General features: G+C 32.4%; 1 protein-coding gene and 2 pseudogenes across 1 annotated transcript; all 3 read left to right on the forward strand.

Annotated features, from left to right (window-relative positions):
* Positions 1–6: 6 nt before the first annotated feature.
* LOC120116174 lies at positions 7–1,067 on the forward strand (annotated as a pseudogene).
* A 2,464-nt stretch (positions 1,068–3,531) lies between these two features.
* Positions 3,532–7,159, forward strand: LOC120116247 (annotated as a pseudogene).
* A 706-nt stretch (positions 7,160–7,865) lies between these two features.
* On the forward strand, positions 7,866–12,146 carry LOC120116179 (WD repeat-containing protein 48-like). The gene is made up of 12 exons (XM_039136724.1): positions 7,866–7,898; positions 8,067–8,164; positions 8,481–8,565; positions 9,342–9,578; positions 9,958–10,053; positions 10,146–10,194; positions 10,315–10,361; positions 10,462–10,596; positions 10,698–11,059; positions 11,425–11,518; positions 11,708–11,896; positions 12,007–12,146. The coding sequence occupies exons 1-12, from the start codon at positions 7,866–7,868 to the stop codon at positions 12,103–12,105; spliced, it is 1,524 nt and encodes a 507-aa protein (XP_038992655.1). The 3' UTR covers positions 12,106–12,146.
* The last annotated feature ends 8,822 nt before the right edge of the window (positions 12,147–20,968 follow it).

Below are 20,968 nucleotides of genomic sequence, written 5' to 3' on the forward strand. Positions count from 1 at the left end.
AAAAAGGGCTATAATAGAACACCCAATTCTCTCTTTTCCTCCATTCAACAAAAACAATGGCCTCCTTATCCCTCCACACCTCCGCCACCCCTTTTTTCCCAGCGCCGCCCCTCTCAACCTACGGACCCGAACCCAGAAACCATTCTCCATCAGGTCCCAATCTGCTCCGGTGCTTTCCCAAGATGAACTCAAAAATCTTGCAGCTGACAAAGCGGTCGAGTCAGTCAAGTCAGGCATGATCCTAGGCCTCGGAACAGGCTCAACGGCAGCTTTTGTGGTTGACAAACTGGTCAACTACTTTCGACCGGTCAACTTTCCAACATCGTTGGGATCCCAACCTCAAAAAGAACCCAGAACAAGCTGCATCGCTCAATATCCCCTTATCCACCCTTGACTTGCACCCCCATATCGATCTCGCCATTGATGGCGCCGATGAAGTCGACCCAACCTCGACTTAGTTAAAGGCCGTGGGGGTGCACTTTTGCGTGAAAAATGGTTGAAGCGGCTTCGTCGTCTTTCATTGTAGTGGCTGATGATAGTAAGCTTGTTTCGGGGCTTGGAGGGAGTGGTTTGGCTATGCCCGTTGAAGTCGTGCAGTTTTGCTGGAAATATAACTTGTGTGAGACTTGAAGGGTTGTTCAAGAGTTGGATGTGAAGCGAAGTTGAGGTTAGCAGTGATGGTAGTGAAAAGCCTTATGTAACTGATAATGGGAATTACATTGTGGATTTGTATTTCAAGAATCCAATTAAAGATGGGTTTGCAGCTGGGAAAGAGATTTCTTCCATGGAAGGTGTAGTGGAACATGGGCTGTTTTTGGGGATGGCTACCTCTGTTATTATTGCTGGGAAGACCGGTGTGGAAGTTATGACCAAGTGATTGAAGAAGTTTGAGACAAAGGTGAGGTGGAATTTTCATTGTTGTTATTTGATCTTTGAGGGGATTTTGATTTGTAGTGTGGGGGTTCAATTTATTGCCAATGCTTTCGATTTTGGTGTTGTGTAGAGTAGAGTAATTGAACAATGTGGAATATTTTGGGATTTTGAAATAAAATTGATGAATTGGTCAATGATTATGTAGTACTTTTGTACTTCCTATGATCTATTTATTTTCCATGTTCTTTTGGTTATTTTTGAAGTTCCTGGGAAATTTGTTGCAAAGTTATGGATTTTGATAATGTCTTAGACTAATTGTAGAATGTGTAATAATTGGGATTTTGGTATGGACTGCTTTGGTTTTCATGTTTAACTGCAGATGTTTGTTTTCAAAGTTCCTATATATAGAAGTAATGAAAGTGAATCTGTTGGCATTATGACTAAGATAGTTTGGTAGTGCCTGCCTTTTTCCGTTTCCGTCAGTCATCGAACATTGTAGAAATGAAAAAGGGTTGAACTTGAAAGCATCCATATGGTCCTAATCGCTCTTATAACATGACATTTTCAAAGTGAATCGCTTAGCATCATGCCTGAGATTTATTGGTAGTGCCTGCCTTTCCGATTTCCATTAGTCATCAATCGTTGTAGAACCAAAATAGAAGTAATGAAGCATTGAACTTGAAAGCAGCCATGTGAAACCATTAGCATATATAACATTAGGTTTTCAGGATGAATCGTTCAGCATGCCTAAGATTATTGATAATGCCTGCCCAACATTGTAGAACTGAAATACAAGCAATGAAAAACATTGAACTTGAGAGCAGCCGCATGAACCCAGTAGCATATAACAGGAGATTATGAATGTGAATCTGTTAGCGACATGCTTAAGATTTGACATTAGTGCCTGCTTTTCTGTCAGTAATCCAACTTTGTAGAACTGAAATAGAAGAAAGTGAAAGCAGCCATATGAACTCAATAGCATATAAGGTTCTTTGTTATCTACTGTTGTGTAGGAAATGTGGCCACTTACCGTCATCTGCAACGAGTGCTTCACTGTTTTCTACTAATCCTGCTTTTGTTCATCGGCAAGTAGCCTTATAGCACTATAAAATCAAGATGTCGATGCACACTTTAGGAATTAGTCTTAGACCAGTGAAAGATTAAGGGTGCATCAAGTAAGGGAACTGGGTTAGGTCCTATCAAAGTAAGGGTAATCACAATCTTTGGGCAATGGAATTGAAGAGAATGGGGAACCTGAAAGTTGGAGGTGGAACTTTTGCTAACAAACTCAGGTCCTATATGAAGTAGACTACAAAATTCGAGCTAGCTCGGATGTGAATGTGATATATCCTTTTCTTATATTTGAATATGTGTTGGACACTAAGGCTTCAAGAAAAATTAAAAGTATAATTGCTTGCTTGCTTGGCTACAGTATTTTGAAAAATTTTCTGCCGAAAACCATGTCAAAAAGGACTCCTGATTAGGAAAAAAAAACTATAGCAGCGCATACAATGATGGAAAACTAGGAAAGGACACTTTCAGGTATGAAATAATATGAACCAATTGCATTTAAAAAGTTTTGAAAGGTTTTGTTAAACATGCAAGCAAAATCTAAGGTATCATAGTCCATTCAAAATCAATAATGACAGCATTATAAAGATCAATGTTTTTTCCCGGCATTAATGATTAAAAACTTCAAATAAGCAATAAATTAATTATAAAAAAGCTAAACCCCAAAACAATCCCTTCAAAATCATGTTTTTAATTTTAATCACAATATTCTCATGTAACAAATGATTCATAAACAAAGGGAATAAAGACATAAAAGCACAGATCATGGAGCCAATTTTTTTTTATTATAAAAAAATTAACCTTAAACCCTAATTCACCATCCTCTGAGACACCGGGCACTATCGTCTCCGACAATTACGACTGCCACAGTTTAATTGTAAGCTTCTCGGAGGACACCATTGAAGCACTTTTCTCAAATGTCTCCAACTACCACCTCTCTAATTATCCTCCTCCTCCGCAATCCCTTTCTCTATGACCTCTCTGATCTCTCTCTTTCTTAAGAGATTTATGTTTTTTTAAGTGAGAATCAAAGTGGTTGGTTAAGCGGTACCAAGTCTGCCGTCCAAACATACCACATCAGAATTTTGTGATTAGATTAACAACGGTTAACGATCGGATGATTGATTTATTACAAAATAATAATTTTAATGATTATTTTGTTATTTTTAAAATTTCAGTGCTAAAAAAACTTACTCGTACTTTACTATCCATATAAATTACCTGATTTCTTTTTAATAATTATATCATAAATACATTTATTAACAAGCCTGAAATTTATATATAAATATATATATCAAACTTCATTTAATAATTAAAATAAATTTTTTATTTATCATCGTTTATTTAAATAATATATGAATAATTCAAAAATAAATCATCGAATAGTGATATTGCATTCTTTACGGTCCCACATATTAAATAATAATTCGAATATTTATGGTATATTATTTTTAATATATGAATTATTTTTAATTAAAATAAGATGGAATACATTCATGATTTGTATTAACTACGATACCAAAAACAATCAACAAAAGAAGGAAGGTGCTTATGGAAAAAGAAAAAAAAAAGTGGAATCAATTATCCAACCCTACACTGGAGATCCAATCTACAGGCGAGTGGCGATTGAGAGAAACCGAAAACAGAGCAGACTACATTTTTTTTTCTAAAAAAAAAATCCATACAATTACCCCAATAGAAACAAACGTTTGCATTGAGAGATGGTAAGCAAAACCGAAGAGACCCAACTGAATAGGTTAGAAAACCAGGTAGATAATGGAGGAGGAGGTGCTTGGGAGTACCTTTGCCTTGCCAGGAAGCTCAAAGTTTGGCATTCAGAGAAAGTCTTGAAATATGGTTTATCCATCTTAAACGATTCCAAGAAAAGATCTTCTCTTGGCCCTGAAGGTTAGTGTTGTTTCCTCTCTCTTTTATCTTCTTTGGTTGATTTGCGAGATTGGGTTTTTCTTGAATTCCATGGTTTTCAAGTGTTTGGTCTGAATTTTTAGCTTTTTTAATTGGTTTTCGTAATTGGGTTTGTTTTGGTTTTAGATTTTTGTCTTTCAGTTCTTTTATCGGTTTTGCTTGAATTCAACAACTTGATGCTTTATGGATTGCTGCCTCTGAAGCTGATTTGCTTGATTTTAAAACTTGAAGCTTTATGCCTTTTTTACGAAATAGGATCGAATATTTTAGTTAAATTGAGTGTGGTATTAACTGTGAGGCGGTGTGATTGGGTATAAATTGAAAGTGAAACTTGATTTGAATTGCATCTAGTAGAATAAGAATTAGCTTGGTAAGCAAGTCGGGTTAAGTTTACATTACATTGAATTCTCAGCTGAGGTTTTGAGAAGTAATAAAAATAGTTAGGAAGGGTTGATGATGCACAATTTGTATACCTTGTATTCTTAGACATTTTGTTAGTTTTATGCACACATTTAGATAGGAGAAATTGTTCTAGGTTTAACATTTTTCATTTGCTGTGACATCATCCGTTTTTTCTTGGTATTGAGTTCATACACCACTGAGGGCAATGCGTTTGAGAACCAGTGTTTTCTAATCTTCCGAAATGTGATATTCTGTGTTGCGTTCAATCTGTCTTTTTACGACTAGTCAGCATATGTTACTCATGACTTCACTTAATTAATAACATGTTTTTCGTGAACAGTTATAATTACTAACAACTAGTTATATCCTGATGCAGAATGGACGCTATATGAGCAGGTAGCTATTGCTGCTATAGATTGCCAATGTCTTGATGTTGCAAAGGTACAAATTTGTCTGAGTTTTTCAATTTTAGATTGATTTTAAGCCTTTTGTTTCTATATTATGTTAAGTCAGTTTTTGCTCTAAAGAAATAATTTTTGAGATGGAGTTTTGTATTTATGGACAAAACTAATTCTAATCTTTTACCTATTTAATTACTGATTGTGCCATAAGATTAATCGCTCTCATTGTTGATTTGGCTTCTCTTTCCAACATGTTAAGAATATTTCTTTTTGATTGAAAGAGTTCTTTAAGGCGGTGCTTGTTCTTACAGTTTTCTCATGCTTTATAAAGCCATTAGTTAGAAAGATATGGCTTTAGCCTTTTTTATCATTTATGTGCAAAATAGTGTAACTCTTACCAAATATTGTTGGTTTGAGCTTCACTGAAACAGTTCTTATGCTTATTTGTATTTTACCTTGTTTCTTGAATCATAGTTCTTTTTAGCATAGATGTTTTGATAGTAGACTTGAGAAGTTGTGTCTTACATTGGTACAATTTAATGTTGCAGGATTGCATAAAGGTTTTACAGAAAATATTTCCAGAGAGCAAAAGGGTTGGTAAGTGTATACGACTTAACATGTTTTATGTTTCTGGTTTGTGTGATGAAAAGGGTATGTATATTTTGGTACTAATTTATGCTACGGATTCAGTGATATGTGATTCACACATTCATGGCTTACTTTTGATCTTTTAGACACTTGAATTAAGCTTCTTCTTGACATCTCATCCAGCATTTTACACTAAACCTTGTTAGTGTAATGGCTTGAATAAGGATGGACAAGCTCATACTGTTGCTATATTAGTTTGGATTCCGAAGGATGCTGTTGACGGTAATCATTTGCTCTTAACATTTGATGGCCTTTTGGTTTTGTTTTTTAATGATCTACAGGCAGGCTGGAGGGCATGTTGCTTGAAGTAACAGGATCGTGGGCAGAGGCTGAAAAAGCTTACTCAAGTCTTTTAGAGGACAATCCACTTGATCAGGTAATCATTCTGCCACCACTGTTCAGACCACCGCTCCCCCTTCTCTCTCTCTTTCCTGAACCGTAATGGTGTTCCTTTTTTATTGAGAAATATAATGGGCTATGATAACAAATCCTATATTGGGCAGGTAATACATAATAGGAGAGTAGCAATGGAAAAGGCTCAAAGAAATATTTCAGCGGCTATTTGTGTGGCTTAATAAATATCTTGAAATGCGAGATATCTCGTAGAACTCTCGTCCCTCTCCCCCCTCTTCCACAGTTACTCATCTTTTTTTTTGTGATTTATCAGTTATTTTTCCTAATTCGATACTTTCCAAATGAGCAAATGGCACTCAATTTCCCTTTTTGTCTTTTGCTAGATTTATGGCAGATCATGATGCTTGGAGAGAACTTGCAGAGATATACGTCTCCCTGCAAATGTGAGTTTTAATTAGTACGGCTTAATATTATCTACTTTTATGTTGCCAATCGTAAAATAGCAGTGATTCAAGCTTTCCGTTTGGTTGATATATCAGGTACAAACAGGCTGCATTCTGCTATGAGGAGCTTATTTTGTCTCAACCGACAGTTCCCCTGTATCATCTGGCCAATGCTGATGTGAGTGTCTTCTTTATTATATTTAGAAACTTAAGATACTTAAGACTCTGAGGGTGAGTGTCAAAATAAAAGTATGCATCCGACACGGATATCTCAGTTGTTTTGAAGAGGATTGTACCTCCATACCCATGTCCAATATATGTAGGATATGGATACTTAAGGGAAAGTGAAGTCCTGAACTGACATAATTAGAATCTGGGATGCAGTTTCATTTGCAGTTTCTCAAATTCCAAGTTTACTAGAGAATAGCATTCTCTGTTTAAATGCCCTTCTTTTAGATTATTCTCGTTCATAATGAGCTCAACAATTTAAAAAATGGTTTAGTAGTAATTATAGTTCTACCAGAATTTGATGAACCAATTCCTTAGTGAATGTGGTTATTCAAGAAAGTAAAATACAAAAAATCCATACCATAAAACAACAGTGATTCCCGACCAATCAAGAAGGGAACTCTCGTAATAAGCGTTGGACCAGTCTTATAATCAGTGGTGCCCTATCCCTAAACTGGCATTGATACCATTTGAGGGTATTTGTCTGTTAATGAGATTTTTATGGATGCATTTAATTTCCTAAGATTGGGGACATTAAACACTCCATCCAGGATAATGCATTTTGTCTTGCATTGGTTCAAGAAAAGACTTCTAGCCTGAACTCTTTGGATTCTCCCCTGAATTATTCTTTTGATGATTGCGTACTATGCTTTTCATTAACAGGTACTTTATACACTCGGTGGATTCGAAAACCTTGAGGCGGCGAAGAAATACTAAGCAGCGACTATCGACTTGACTGGGGGCAAGAATACCAGAGCAGGTAGAACCACCCCGATCCTTATTTTTCCCTCATCACAATTTCTCAAGGAGTGAGTCCCCACGGGATCTCAAACTCGTAGTTTGCCCATCGTGCAAACTACGACACATCGACAACCTTATCACCTCAATCGATAAAATTAGTCACTAAAGTAAAAATGTTTTCAAAGTAAAATATAATTGACACATGAGAAACAAATGAAATTCTCATCCTTAAAGCAAGGTTGCATGTACTTATAATTGATGATCTAATAAGAATTAAAGGAGCTCATTGACTATAATAAAATACTCCTACAGTGTCTTTCTTGGTAAGCATTTTCCTCTTTTTATTTTATTACACCCTCTAAATTTTCTTAAATTTTAGTCCTTTATCTATAATCTATGTTATAGAATTTTTAAAAATAAACCAAAAAATTTTTTTTATTCATTAAATTAATGTTAAAAATAATTTTTTTATTATAATCAATTGAGAATATTAATTAAATAAAACCATGATATTATTGAAATAAACTTTAGATTTATATCAAAGTATACTTGTACAGCACTAGAAATACATACGTCGGTCTGACTAGTTGTTTTACAACACACCGATGAGCCACAGCCCCACTCCGCCTTCTACTACTTCCTTTTGACTTGTTAGTTTTCAGTTTCTCTTTTCGTTTTTCTAGAAAGATTTTCCTTTTTTTTATTATTTTATTCTAAATTTTGGTAAATTTCAGGTAGTTTTATCTTTGTTTAATTGAGTTTAGGTTGCACAAGATAGATGATCGAACTTATCTCTGGTGAAACTGAGAAGGTAGTTTTTGCTTCTTACTGAATTCAAGTTTTCTGACAGTAACATGTTTCTCTCCACTTATGACATTTTGGAATAGATGGTCTTATCTGGTTTTGTTATCATTTTGATGTTTTGATTTATTTAACAATTTCAGTAGTAACCTGAATTTCCTGCCTCACTCTCATATAGGTTGTGCGAATTTGGGACCCAAGAACTGGTTCAAAGTCTATGAAGCTAAGAGGGCATATAGATAACACTAGGGCTCTGCTTCTGGATTCTACTGGCAGGTTGGTGCAATGAATTGAGCTCTGCAGTTCTGAGATAAAATAGAATTAGCTTGGTGTTAGTTGGAGGTCTTACACTTATGGAGCTTGATCATGCATCATGAGACATCTTTCTGTCCGATACTTTATCTTGCAACCGTGTTAATGTTAGCACTGGCACAATCTGGTTGATTGATTGGAAAATTTTGGTATATTCCCCATTGTCCCTTGATGCTAGATATTTTGATAAAAATGCTGGTGGTTGAATTGCGGAAACCAAACCAAACCTTGTTATGGCTTTATAGCATTTTGTTTTCATCCGGAATGTGGCTTTCTGGTGAATTGCGGTGCATACAGATTCTGTTTGGGCACTTGCGAGCACCCCAACATTTAGTCATGTTTATAGTAGTGGTAGAGATTTTTCTGTAAGTATCATGCTAAAACTTTTTAATGGACATGTTTATCATTTTTGACATTTAGTCACGTTTACCCTTTGTAATGGGATTTGGGTTGGGATGTTCTGCTACTGTTAACTAACTGTACTTGTGAGTGGTAATTTAATGGGGAAGGGTTTAATTTGATACTGATTTCATGTGAGTGAGATTGGAAGGATTTGGGGTTGGTTTAAGATTTCAGCCAATTCTTGAAATTAGAGAGTATGAAGAAGAATAAGTGATTTATGCTTAAGATCTAGAATTCCTTAAACTTTGCTCTAGGGTAAGGGTTGGCAAAATAGTTGCTGAATTTCTCGAAAAGTTGTTTAGTAAATGAAGTCAATCATGCTCATTTATGGATTCATACTAATAATATTCATACAAATACAGGGGATGTGAAGTAGGAAACTTCCAAGTTTAACTTGGTAAAATTACAGCATCTAAATAATGAATAAAAGCCTAATAAGACGAACTCAAGTAACTATGATTCCTAACATCAAATTCTTCAGTTCCTATAAAGGCTAAAACTATCCATTTAAGGGGGGGGGGGAATGAGAAAAAGCCTTGCAAATCGATGAAATTTAATGTTAAGACTTGCTAATAACTATTCTTGCTTATATAAGTTTTAAATCATTCTGACATCAAATGATGGCTATACTTCTATATATTCTTGGTTAGTAATCTTGACAATTCTTAACATCCTTGTCTGTTACTTCTAATATATAGCCTTAACTCTTGACTTGTGCTTACATTTATACCTACATCTGTTATATTTGACAGACTTGTCAACAAGAGAAAACATATTGCTTTGCACCAAGGAACACCCAATTTCACTACTGGCATTTCATGATGATAATATATGGGTTGCAACGACAGACTCTTCAGTTGATAGGAGGCCTGCTGAAGGACAAAACCCTCAGAAGGTCTTTCAAAGAGGTGATTCATTCTTGGCTGGAAACTTGTCTTTCTCGAGGGCAAGAGTTTCTTTAGAAGGGACTGCCCCAGTAAGTATACTGTGTGTGTACTTGTGTGTGTGTGTGTATATATATATATATATATATGTTTGAAATTATAGCTAAACATCTCGTTAATTAGTATGACAAGTTTGATCTCAAAATTCATCTTTTCTCTTTTATAAATACTAGTTTTCTTATATGCTTGCATTTTAGTGAATTAGATGGTTCTCATTGAGTTTTCAATGGTTCTTTTTCAATGTTTTCTTGCTCAACCAACCCCAAAAAAGAAAAGAACAGATATTAGATTTTCTTTTATGAACCATGATATTTTTCTTTTTGAAGTTTGGCTCTCTATGGAATTTGTTTTAACATTTATTGTCTATCCCTTTCCCTTTACTGATGTTCTGACATTGTTGGGCATTGACAGACTCCTGTTTTTAAAGAACCAATATTTACTATTCCCGGAACGCCAGCAATAGTCCAGTATGAAATTTTAAATAAAAAAAGGCATGTATTGACTAGGGTAAATGTGATAATACTTGTATTTGTTAGATTTTGGTTTCAAAGATCTTGTTTCCAGGTTTTTCTTTTTTAATATTAATGCTTCTTTAACAGGATACTGCTGGTTCAATAAAGCTCTGGGATATAACCATTTTGTCTTTTTCTCTAGAGTAGAAGTGGGTTGCACTTTGCTTTTCACTTACAGCTTGGGTGCAGATAAACACACTTGTAGATGCACAATTATGTTTTTAGTTGTGTGTGTTGATCCATTTCTTTAATTTCAATGCCCAGGTTTCATATGACGAGAAAAAGGAGCAGTTGTTTGAGATGGTGCAGTAACTACATAGTTGAAATTACATCATTTGAATATAATGCATCTTCCTTTATTGAATTTATACTTGATTTTTGTTAAAATCCATTCTATTTCTAGGTAACCATTCCTTCATGGTTCACTGTGGATTCCCCGCTTGGAAGCTTGTCTGTTCATTTGGACACACCCCAATGCTTTTCTGCAGAGATGTATTCTGCAGATTTGAAAATAACTGGCAAGCCTGAGGATGATAAGGTATAAAATCTTTCCATTGGTTGTGGCATTATTTTGACACAGTACACATGACAAATCTCTCTGATTATTATATTCATCTGGTGTTGACTTGTCTTTGGCAGATTAATCTAGGTCTTGAAACCCTTAAAGGTCTTTTAGCTCATTGGATGGCCAAAAGAAGGCAAAAACTTGGCTTGCAGACTTCAGCTAATGGAAATGTTTTATCAGGAAAAGTTACTACCCAAAGAAGTCTTGCTCATTCAAGAATTGAGGTTGATGGAAATGCTGAAACTGTCCCCACGGTCTATCCTCCTTTTGAGTTGTCTACAGTTTCCCCTCCTTCAATTATCACTGAAGGTTCCCAAGGAGGTCCTTGGAGAAAGAAAATTACAGAACTGTATGGTACTGAGGATGAGAAGCACTTCCCCTGGTGGGTTTTGGATTGTGGGTTGAATAATCAGCTCCCATCACGAGAGAACACCAAGTAACTTCTCTATCCATCTCGAACTTTCCTTTGCTTAATTAGATTGTAACTAACAAGTTTGCATTTTGCAACTAACTTGGCGTACATTATTGTGTTGTCAAATATGCTTGCTACACGGGGATGAACTTAAAAAATTGTTTGTTCACTATGTTTTTGTTTTGTCATAGCCTTCGGTCATTATTGTTTAATATTTTTCTAGTGGACATATGCTTTTCTCTTTATGTAGAAAATAAATAAATGTGCTTCCTGTGTGTTGTAGCAATAATTCAGAACCATGGATAATATTTATGCTCCAAATCTTGTAATAAGTAGGGTATCTTTCAATCGTTTCTCCTTTTCTGAAGTTTCACTTCTCATTTTTGCAGGTGCAGCTTCCACCTTCATCCATGTGAAGGTTCAGCTGTTCAAATCCTCACACAGGGGAAGTTAAGTGCACCTCGCATATTGAGAATACAGAAGGTAGGCTTGTTTGGTTTTCTTCCGTACTTGCAAAAGGCAATTTCTTTTACATGGCATTTGTTTGTGTGAACTAGGCAAATGTTGTTAGCATACAGATTTAGATCACGTAAGGGTCAAAAGACTAATGTTAGGTTATTACAAATTTATTTTAGGGCACATTGATAGTGACATTCACTTGTGGTTATGTAGGTTATTAATTATGTCAAAGAAAAGATGGTGCTTGACAAACCAATTGATAGTTTAAATACCATTGGATCATTTGCTCCTGGAATTGGAGGACAATTGCAGCATTCATCAGTTGGAGATGGATTGCTTTGTTCTGGACTAAAGCCTTGGAAAAATCCTCGGCATTCTATTGAGATTTTATGTAATAATCAGGCAAGTCATTTTCATATCAAATGTGGTGTTCGAAATCAATATAGTATCAACTTGTCAAGTTCAATCATAGTAAGCTAGTCGTTTGTTTGGTTTGCTATCATGTGTTGCAGGTATTATCTCCTGACACGAGCTTATCTACTGTGCGGGCTTACATATGGAAGAAACCCGAGGACTTGGTGCTTAATTATAGAGTGATTCAAAGGAGGTGATTTATTGGTTTCTTGGAGCAGGTGAGTTGGACGTATACTACTTCTAACATAATAACATATACATGAACGTAAATTCTTTAAGAGACATTAGTTGTCATGATAACAACAGGATACTTGTATTCACTTGGATTTCTTTTCGGTTTATTTGCTTTAAGTTTTTGGGAGAGGAAGCATGCCGGCGATTATTCTCTTCATTTCGATGAGTAAATTAACATCACATAGTTTCTCTTTCCATTGGAAATATCCATGGAAAGCAATTAGTTTAACTGGAATTTGAACTGTATTTTCTTGCATCTATCGGGTTGTAGGTTGGTCTCAGTATATTTTGGTGGAAAACTCATGTCTTTTGTATGTTTGCCTACTAGGATCAGAAGTGTGTATGGATCCTATAACATATCTATATGTATATATAAACATACATATCGAGCAATGAGGGGTTTCGGATATGGCCATATGGAGGCATTTCTCCATACATAGTCAAGTGGGGTGCATAAGTGTTTGATCTTTGTTTAGTCCAGATGTTCATGCATTTTCCATATAATTACCCGAAAGAAAATGGGCAAAGTTGGCATATGATGTCGAAAGCTTTGTATATTTTGCATTGTGGTACAATACTTTAAATCATAGATATCTTTTTAGGTTTTATTCCTAGGAATAAGGCAATTATTTTTCATCTGATCAGTATTCAGTCATACATTTCTTGGAAGAAAAAAAGGTCTCATTTTAATGCGTATATGTATGTTTTCCAATATGTTGTTTATTTTTTGAATTCGTATAATATTTGAATTTAGATATTTTAAGTACCATATATAATGCATTAAGAGTACATGTGGATATATACGGGGTAAAGAATCCTTGTGGTCATTTTGGAGGTGGAATTTTGAAATCCAAAGCATTGTGTTGTGGGAAACCAACGCATTTTACATTGTGCCATTTGTTTGGTTTTCATAATTTATTGGATGAGGTTAGTGGGGCGCAAGGGGACATTGTGGGGGGTGCCGTGCACAGCTTTGGAGGGTAACCATGAAGACTTCTCAAAGTTCCCGAGGCAGTGCAAAGTGGAGGCCTTAAGCATTTCATTCAAAAGTGATCATCGAACTTGGGAATGGAATATTAAACTCGTTGAATTGTGTCATTTTCCTGCTGGAAGCCGATCTGGTGTTGCTTGAGGTTCTTGGATAGGATAATCCACAGAATCTTAGTTAAATCAAGGTGCAAGTGTCATCTTAGTCATGGATATGAACAAGTTTAGAGCTGAATCGCATGTGGCATAGCAAAGCCTATGAGATAAGTTGAGTGTTCCGCAAACGGAGGAATTCTCCAACAGCATAAACCCGGATCTTATTCAAGTTCGAAGTGTTAGAAATGACCATCTGTTATTCGTTCCAGTTGGTTTCTCTACAGGCATCTTTCATGGCTCCTCAAGCTCTAATGTTTTTCCTGCTCATAGTGGTGCAATGCTAAATCTGGATTTACAAACGGATCAAGCACACAGACAAATACTTCATGAGGAATTGTCGCTTTCAGGGATTTAGCTGGTAGGGAAAGCAATCAGGACCCTAGGTTTGTTGGCTTCCATCGGCATTTAGGAAATTGAAATTGTTTCTCACCATCATCAAAGTGTCCTGTTTCTGTTTGAGCTGATGTAGTCAACGTTGCCTCTTCGGATGGATTTGATATGTATCTTTAGTTGGTTGTAGTTCTTGCTTTGTTCGGTCGGTTGCAATGTTTTCCATTGGAATTGTCTCTATTCGCTTTTGTTGTCTCTGTAAGCCTAACTTTCGATATTGGTATTTTCTTTGTATTGTTCTTATGTAGCACTCTTTTCCTCCAATTAGATTAGGGGGGTTTTTAATGAGGCTCATAAGTTGTTCTTCGTCTCTTGATTTTAATAAATCATCATTCTTATAAAAAAAAATTGATATTATTTAAGTAGGTTTCGAGTTTGAGCTTTTGTGTTGGTAGAAACTCTTCGTTGGAAGATCCATCCACCAAAATCAAAATATATGACAAGGATAGGTTCGAATTAATCAGGGCAAAGCTCTGGGGAATCGTGAGGAATACAAAAATAAATGTCTAAACTATACAATTTTCTCATTTGAGTATCTAAACTATTTTCTTGTCAATCCATGTGGTTAACATTACAAACGTTGCTATCTTAAGTGCCTCGGCCATAACGGTGTTAAAAAAGTTCGTTAAGTGACACGTGTTGTATTCATATAATTTTAATTTTAAGGAATTTTTTTTATTTGTAATTTTAAGGATTTTTAAAATAAAATTTTTAAAATTATATAAATATGACATGTGTCACTCAACGAAAATTTTTAACGATCAATGTGACCGAGACACTTAAAATAGTAACGTTTATAACGTTGTGTATCTTAATTGACCGAAAAATAATTTAAGCATGATAAATATATATAATTTAAGTATTTGTTTTTATATTAAGTTAAAATAATTAAAAGAAAAGGGGAAAAACATTATTCTATTATAACCATACCATGATGGTCCTTTGTAGCTTTGACGTTCCTCGATGAATATTCTTGACATATAACAAAACATAAATGAAAATTACACCTCCAAAATATCTAATAACGAGACAAGAATATATAAAGAAGTTATAACTAATGTACATAAAGAAGTTATAACTAATGTACATAAAGAAGTTATATAAAAAATCCTATCTTTGTGTTGATAGCATCTTGCTTTCCTTTTTTGCATGGTTGCCAATTTGCTGTTGCCTTGGTGCAGAAACAGCAGATGGAAGAGACAACAGCTGATATGAAGGGATTATGTTCCCTTCTGTTTTTTTTTACTTTTTGTATTTTTTATAAAAATAAAAATTATATATATTTGAGTGGAAAAATTGGTGATTACACATTGAAGTGATAAACAAGAGCAATGCTTAGTGATAATTTAATGTGCCCATCTTGTTTTAACTCATATAAAATGGGATTCAAACTTTTTTTTTAGGAAATCTCTTTAAATTGAATGGAATTGATGGTTGGGAATATTAGACTTGGACCCCTATAAATATATATAAAATTTACTAATGTTCTAATATAAAATTTATCTATATATATATATAAAAGATGCAGTTGGACCATGCAAGCCTACACTACAACATGGGTTGCCCCAACACATGAAAATGACTGGGAATATATGCATGAAATGGGCATCTTTACTCTTGGAGGTAAAAAACAAAACACTTTTTAAAGTATAATTTTTTTAATATTTTGAGGTGATTATAAGATAATATCTAGTGAATTTTTTTTAGTCATTAATAACACACTCTGCATATGTAGGTGTCCAAACTCAAGATTTTTAAGGAGAACAACACTCCATTTTACTATTAATGTCACTTGATGACTTCACTTTTAAAGTATAAGTTTAAACTAATATATAGTGAATTTTTTTAATAGTCTGGATGATTACAAGGTAGTATTTGTTCAGAACTTTCTTAACCTATTGATAATGCATACACGCCTTAAAGACGTAGTTGCTCGAACTCATGATCTCTAGAAAAAACAACATTCTCTTTTATCATTGAGACAATTTGATGAGTTAATATATATAATCTTTTAATGGGAAATAAGGTGTTACAAAGTATGCAAGAAGTATTAGAGAAAGTAAACATTATGTTGGCCAACTATTTAGGAATGTGAACTTTTAGAGATGCATAATTTTAGGGAGGGATCGCTTTTTCAAATTTCCTTTTTTTTCTTTTTTGTGTGTGGGTGGGGGATTACATTTTGCCCTAAGTTATGCTATCTCTAATTTTTTTTTTAAAAAAATTATCCAATTTTTATATTTAATACGTTTTTTAATATAAATAAATGATATAATTTCTAAAATATATGAAGGAACTAAAAATTAAATATTTTTTTATAATAAAAAGTAGGGTCAGCGACATTCATATTTGCATGTGATGTGAAACGATTTCCTTTTTCCTTTTCTTGATCAAATTTGTTCACCTACAGCTTATTGTTGAGTTTCTTTTGGCCTTTATTCCATCTATTTTCTTTACAATTTTCTGTTTTTATTATATCTAATATTCGATAAATGTGGCAGCTGAGTTGTTTTTCTACATTTAATGTTTCTTTTAATGGTATACGATGATTATCATATGTATCTGTTAATTTTTTTAACTTACAATAATGCGCACACACATTACAGATGTAACTATTGGAATCCGAGATCTCTTAGATGAACAATATTTTATTTTATCACTGAGACCACTCAAAAATTTTTTCCTAAATTTGATATTTTTTATAGAATTTTAAATTTAATATTTTAATATAATTGATCATCAGGTATCTTCTTCTTTATTTAGTTGATTTTAAGTATAAATTGATCGAACGTTGGTCTGACTAGTGCTAAAACATGATAAAATAAGGACATATGCTATTAGCCTAAGCCAATATTTAAGATTCATAATTAAATGGAATAAGATACGGTCACACTTTAATGATTTGGTTCTTTAATGTATGATTAATATTAAATTCTGAAAACAGAGTCACATTACTTCATGTGTTAAAACATCATCCAAATAATACCAAAATTAATATTCTATTTCGGCTATCTTGTGAGGCATATATATTTAAAAGAATAAGGTGTTTTCTCAAAATTTTTATGTTGTCTTTCTCTTTCATTTTGATTTTTATTTAGTCGACGACTATATCAATGTTAATGTTGGTCGCTGACTCCTGGTGATTATATTTTTCATACTATATCATTTATTTAATTTTTTAATTTTGAATAAGAACTTTTGTCATTGTGACACACTTTTCTATGCTCTTGTAGCACTCGTTTTCTCTATTCTTATGGCATGATCTTATGACTTTTGGTATGCTTTTTGTATACCTTTGCGGTCATTTTGGTGCTCGCACAAACGACACTTATTTTCTAATTGGTTTGTCGGTAATCAAGTATAGTCAAATCCCCTCTTTAGTAAAAGGATGTTTGTCGATGTAGTCAGAATTGTGTAGCGAAATAGTTTGTCAGATAATTTGGTTCGCTCACCGCTCCTTTATCGCTTCATAAAACGTTTCGTTCAACAGAGACAATGATATTTTATGAAGGTTACTGAGTCATTTAATGTTGGCCGCCATTCTCAAGGGAATATTTCATTTTTCTTTGTATCTTTAGGTTTAATATTTTTATGAGTTTTTTTGGGACTATTGTCTCAATTTTTTTCTCTATGCTTGGGTGCGAGTAATCATTATTCATTACTTTGTTTTTATTAATGAAATCTAGTTTGTATTGTTAAAATAAAAAAGAATATCAAACTTTTGTTTAAAAAAATATCAAACTTCAGTTTTAATCTAATTAATTAATATGATCCTATTGAGTGACCCTATTGATAAAAAAACTATTTTTTTTCTTAGAGGTCTCAAGTATGAACAATTGTATTTGTGGGATGTGTATATTGTGGATGACTAAGAAAGATTCTAAATAAAAACTACTATGTAATCTCCAAACTATTAAAAATCTAATTAATACAAACATTTATAATAAAATATAAAAAGTTAAATGAAAAAAATCACAAAGTAATTATAAATATAATAGGCAATTAGTGCAACGATAAACATTTTATATTACTACCAACAACTAGTTGGTTTAATAAGATGATGTACTAGATTCCTTAAACATTGTTAGGAGTTTGAATCATGATGTTTGCGTATGGAATACATTGGGTTGGGAGAGTCGCTCTCGTCTTTACATATCTGATCCAAATTAATCGATTAATAAATCATATACCAATAATTAAAAAAAAACATGTTGTATTACTTAAGTCTTGTTTGATAGTTCAAGTGTAGACAATAACTCTCCAAAAGAAAATGTTTTTATTTATTTGGAGAATAATAACCTAAAATTCATGAGTTGGGAATAATAGTGTATTGGCTTTAGACCTTTAGTTTAAGTTAAATTCTTGCATTTTATAACTTCATAAGAAAAGTAATAATTAAATCTTACTTCATTTTATAATTTGTATTTATATAAATTTGTGTTACGATCCTATTTAAATTTTTATTTAGTACTTTTGTTCTTATTGTATATTCCTTAATGAGAATCATATTTTAGTTAAATTCTTTTTTTCCAAAAATTACCATTTACTTAAGTTCCTTTGTGTTATATATAATTACCTTCCATAAACGAATAACATTTCGAGATCTATAATTGACTGAGTAATCAAAAATAATCAAATTATTTTATATTGTATGAGTTTTAAATCTCGATATTTATTTAAATATAATATCTTTCTACTTAATAAAAAAAATATCACTCCGTACACTTTTTTATTTTGAGCCACGTGATAACAAATGATTGGCCAGTGAATGCCTTACACGTATACTGCTTAAGATTGAATTAATGTTTGAAAATGTAATAATATGTTAACACAGAATCTAGAAGGAAATTAGCATCATGCTCCCTTTGTTTTATATTCATATTTAGTTAAATAATGAATACTATTTTTGCGTATTGATTCGTAAAAAGGGAACGTAGTTAACACGTTTACTGCTTACCAAAATTCATTAAATTTGCATTCGAGCATCGTGTATGCAGAAGTATAAGTGGAGACAGTGAGATCCAAAGAAATTTCGACTTATGTTAAATTTTTTATATATTTGATAAATATTGATCTAATGGTATTTTGGAGGAGTTCTCCGAAAGTCTTGACATGCACACTAAAAAAGAATTGAGAAAGATATAACATAAATTTGGTATAATAATTGTTAATGGTTTATTGATTGATAATATTATATAAAAAGATATATTTTATGAATTCTTAGCGGTGTAGTTTTTTAAAATTTAACTACAACGTATAGATCGAGTCTAGAAAGTTACACCATTATTTACGAGACTAGAATTGTAATCATAGAGGAAGTGTGGAAGTGTTATTTATAGATGAAAAATCAAGAATCGAAAAGTGAAAAGGTATCCCTATTTAATAAAATTCATAACATAATTAATATAATAAATAAAATTTATAATTCACCGGATTGGTTCAAGTGGTAAACAACTTGATATAATTTAAGTAAATCTCGAGTTTGAGGCTTTTAATATATAGAAAATTTCCATGAAGAGACTCACCCATAAAACCCAAATATACAACATGAGTAGGTCTAAATTCGAGGAAATATCAAATCTTCGTGTTTGTCAATTTAATACTTCGTGTAAAGGGATCATGATTGCAGTCTGGAGAAGTAAAAATAAAAAGTCAACATTTAAATAAAAAACTGATAAAAATTATATTTATGTGTATATATCAATTACGATAAATTGTTATATTTTATCGATGTATACGTAAATATTGAAATTTCAACTTAAAAGAGAAATAAATAATTTAAAAAATAAATTTAAAATTATATTTTTGTGATTTGTTTTTATAATAACTTAAATTAAATATAAAAATATATTTTTTGAATACCAATTTTAATTTAATATAATATATAAATACATTTATGTGAAAAATTAAAAAAAGTATAAGGAAAAATAAAAACTATCTGAAGGGTCAATTTTTTTTTAACTCCAAGGGGGATAATAATGATTTTATCAAAATTTTAAGGAGTCAGGTTCCACCTCAAGTCTTGATGTAGTGTTGTCATTGCATCTTCATATATATTATAATATACATAACATCAATTACGTTTAGACTCGACGAGCATAACTTTTATATACATTACTATTGTTTAATTGTTTGCATTCAAAAATTTTTATATTATAACGCGTATACACTTTACAGACATAATTGTTCGAACTCACAACTTCTAGAGAGAATAACATTATATTTAACTATTGACTTATATGATCTTTACTCAAAGATGGACCGAAAGGGGGACAATTATCCCCCTAAGATTTTCAAGTTCTCTTAAAGTTTAGATTTTTTTCTTTATATTTTTTATTGATAATACGTTTTCGTCTCTTAAAATTTTATAAATTCGTCTTTCCCTGACCCTCTAACATAAAATCTTATGATTGTCCCTGTATATACTAATACAACATGAAATAATATAGTATCTCTTCTTAAATTATATACATGGACAACTATTATTCTTGTTGAATTTTGATATGGCAGATTTGTTGTTGATAACATAAAATACGAATTTATTCTGCACTACCTGGTGATGATCAAGTAGATATTATTCTTTTTATTTATGTATTTAGGGTATTTAAAATAGGTATAGAGTATAATTCTTTCTTATTAGGATTGTTCATTATCGGATATATATATATTACATTTCAAAAAAAAAAAGGTACATGGTTCATATTTATGTTATTTTTTAAATTATACTAATTTTAAAAAAAATCATATAAAATAACATAAAATTTAAAATTTTATAATAGACAATCTAAACATAAAATTTAAAAATTCCAATTATATAATCTAAAGTTAAAACTTAAAAATCCAAAAAAATAGAATTAAAGGAATACAATTAAATTTAGATGCTTTTGAGGTTAAAAGAAATAACTTAAAAAATAATTTTAAAATTTAAGATGAAATAATTTGAAAATTAAAAATGAAAGTCTTAGTTTTAAAAAAATAGGAACTAAATCATCAGATACCTGATGAGTCGGATATTACGGTCCATTGTCTGGCACATGAATTCTTTAAAATTAGCGAGTTAGATATCCAATTTAAAATAATAAAAATAGCTTATTAATTTTATTTAAATTAACAAGTCATCATATATATATATATCTAGGGTAAATACAATATAATAATTATTCAAAAACTTTCAACTCTTTAACAATAAATGCTCATACATCTAGTATACGTGATGCTTGAACCAAAAATTTTAAAGAATAACAAGAAATCTCTTAACTACCGACTCCGTTTGATTCGTACATCGTTATCGTA

Source organism: Hibiscus syriacus, unplaced genomic scaffold (assembly GCF_006381635.1).
Source record: "Hibiscus syriacus cultivar Baekdansim isolate YM2019G1 unplaced genomic scaffold, ASM638163v2 tig00110287_pilon, whole genome shotgun sequence".
Classification (NCBI taxonomy): domain Eukaryota; kingdom Viridiplantae; phylum Streptophyta; class Magnoliopsida; order Malvales; family Malvaceae; genus Hibiscus; species Hibiscus syriacus.

Coding starts and splice junctions, on each gene's coding strand:
- LOC120116179 (XM_039136724.1), top strand. CDS start 7,866: ATGATCGAACTTATCTCTGGTGAAACTGAGAAG. Junction 8,165..8,480: donor CTTCTGGATTCTACTGGCAG/GTTGGTGCAATG, acceptor GGCTTTCTGGTG/AATTGCGGTGCATACAGATT. Junction 11,519..11,707: donor GCATATTGAGAATACAGAAG/GTAGGCTTGTTT, acceptor GTGGTTATGTAG/GTTATTAATTATGTCAAAGA.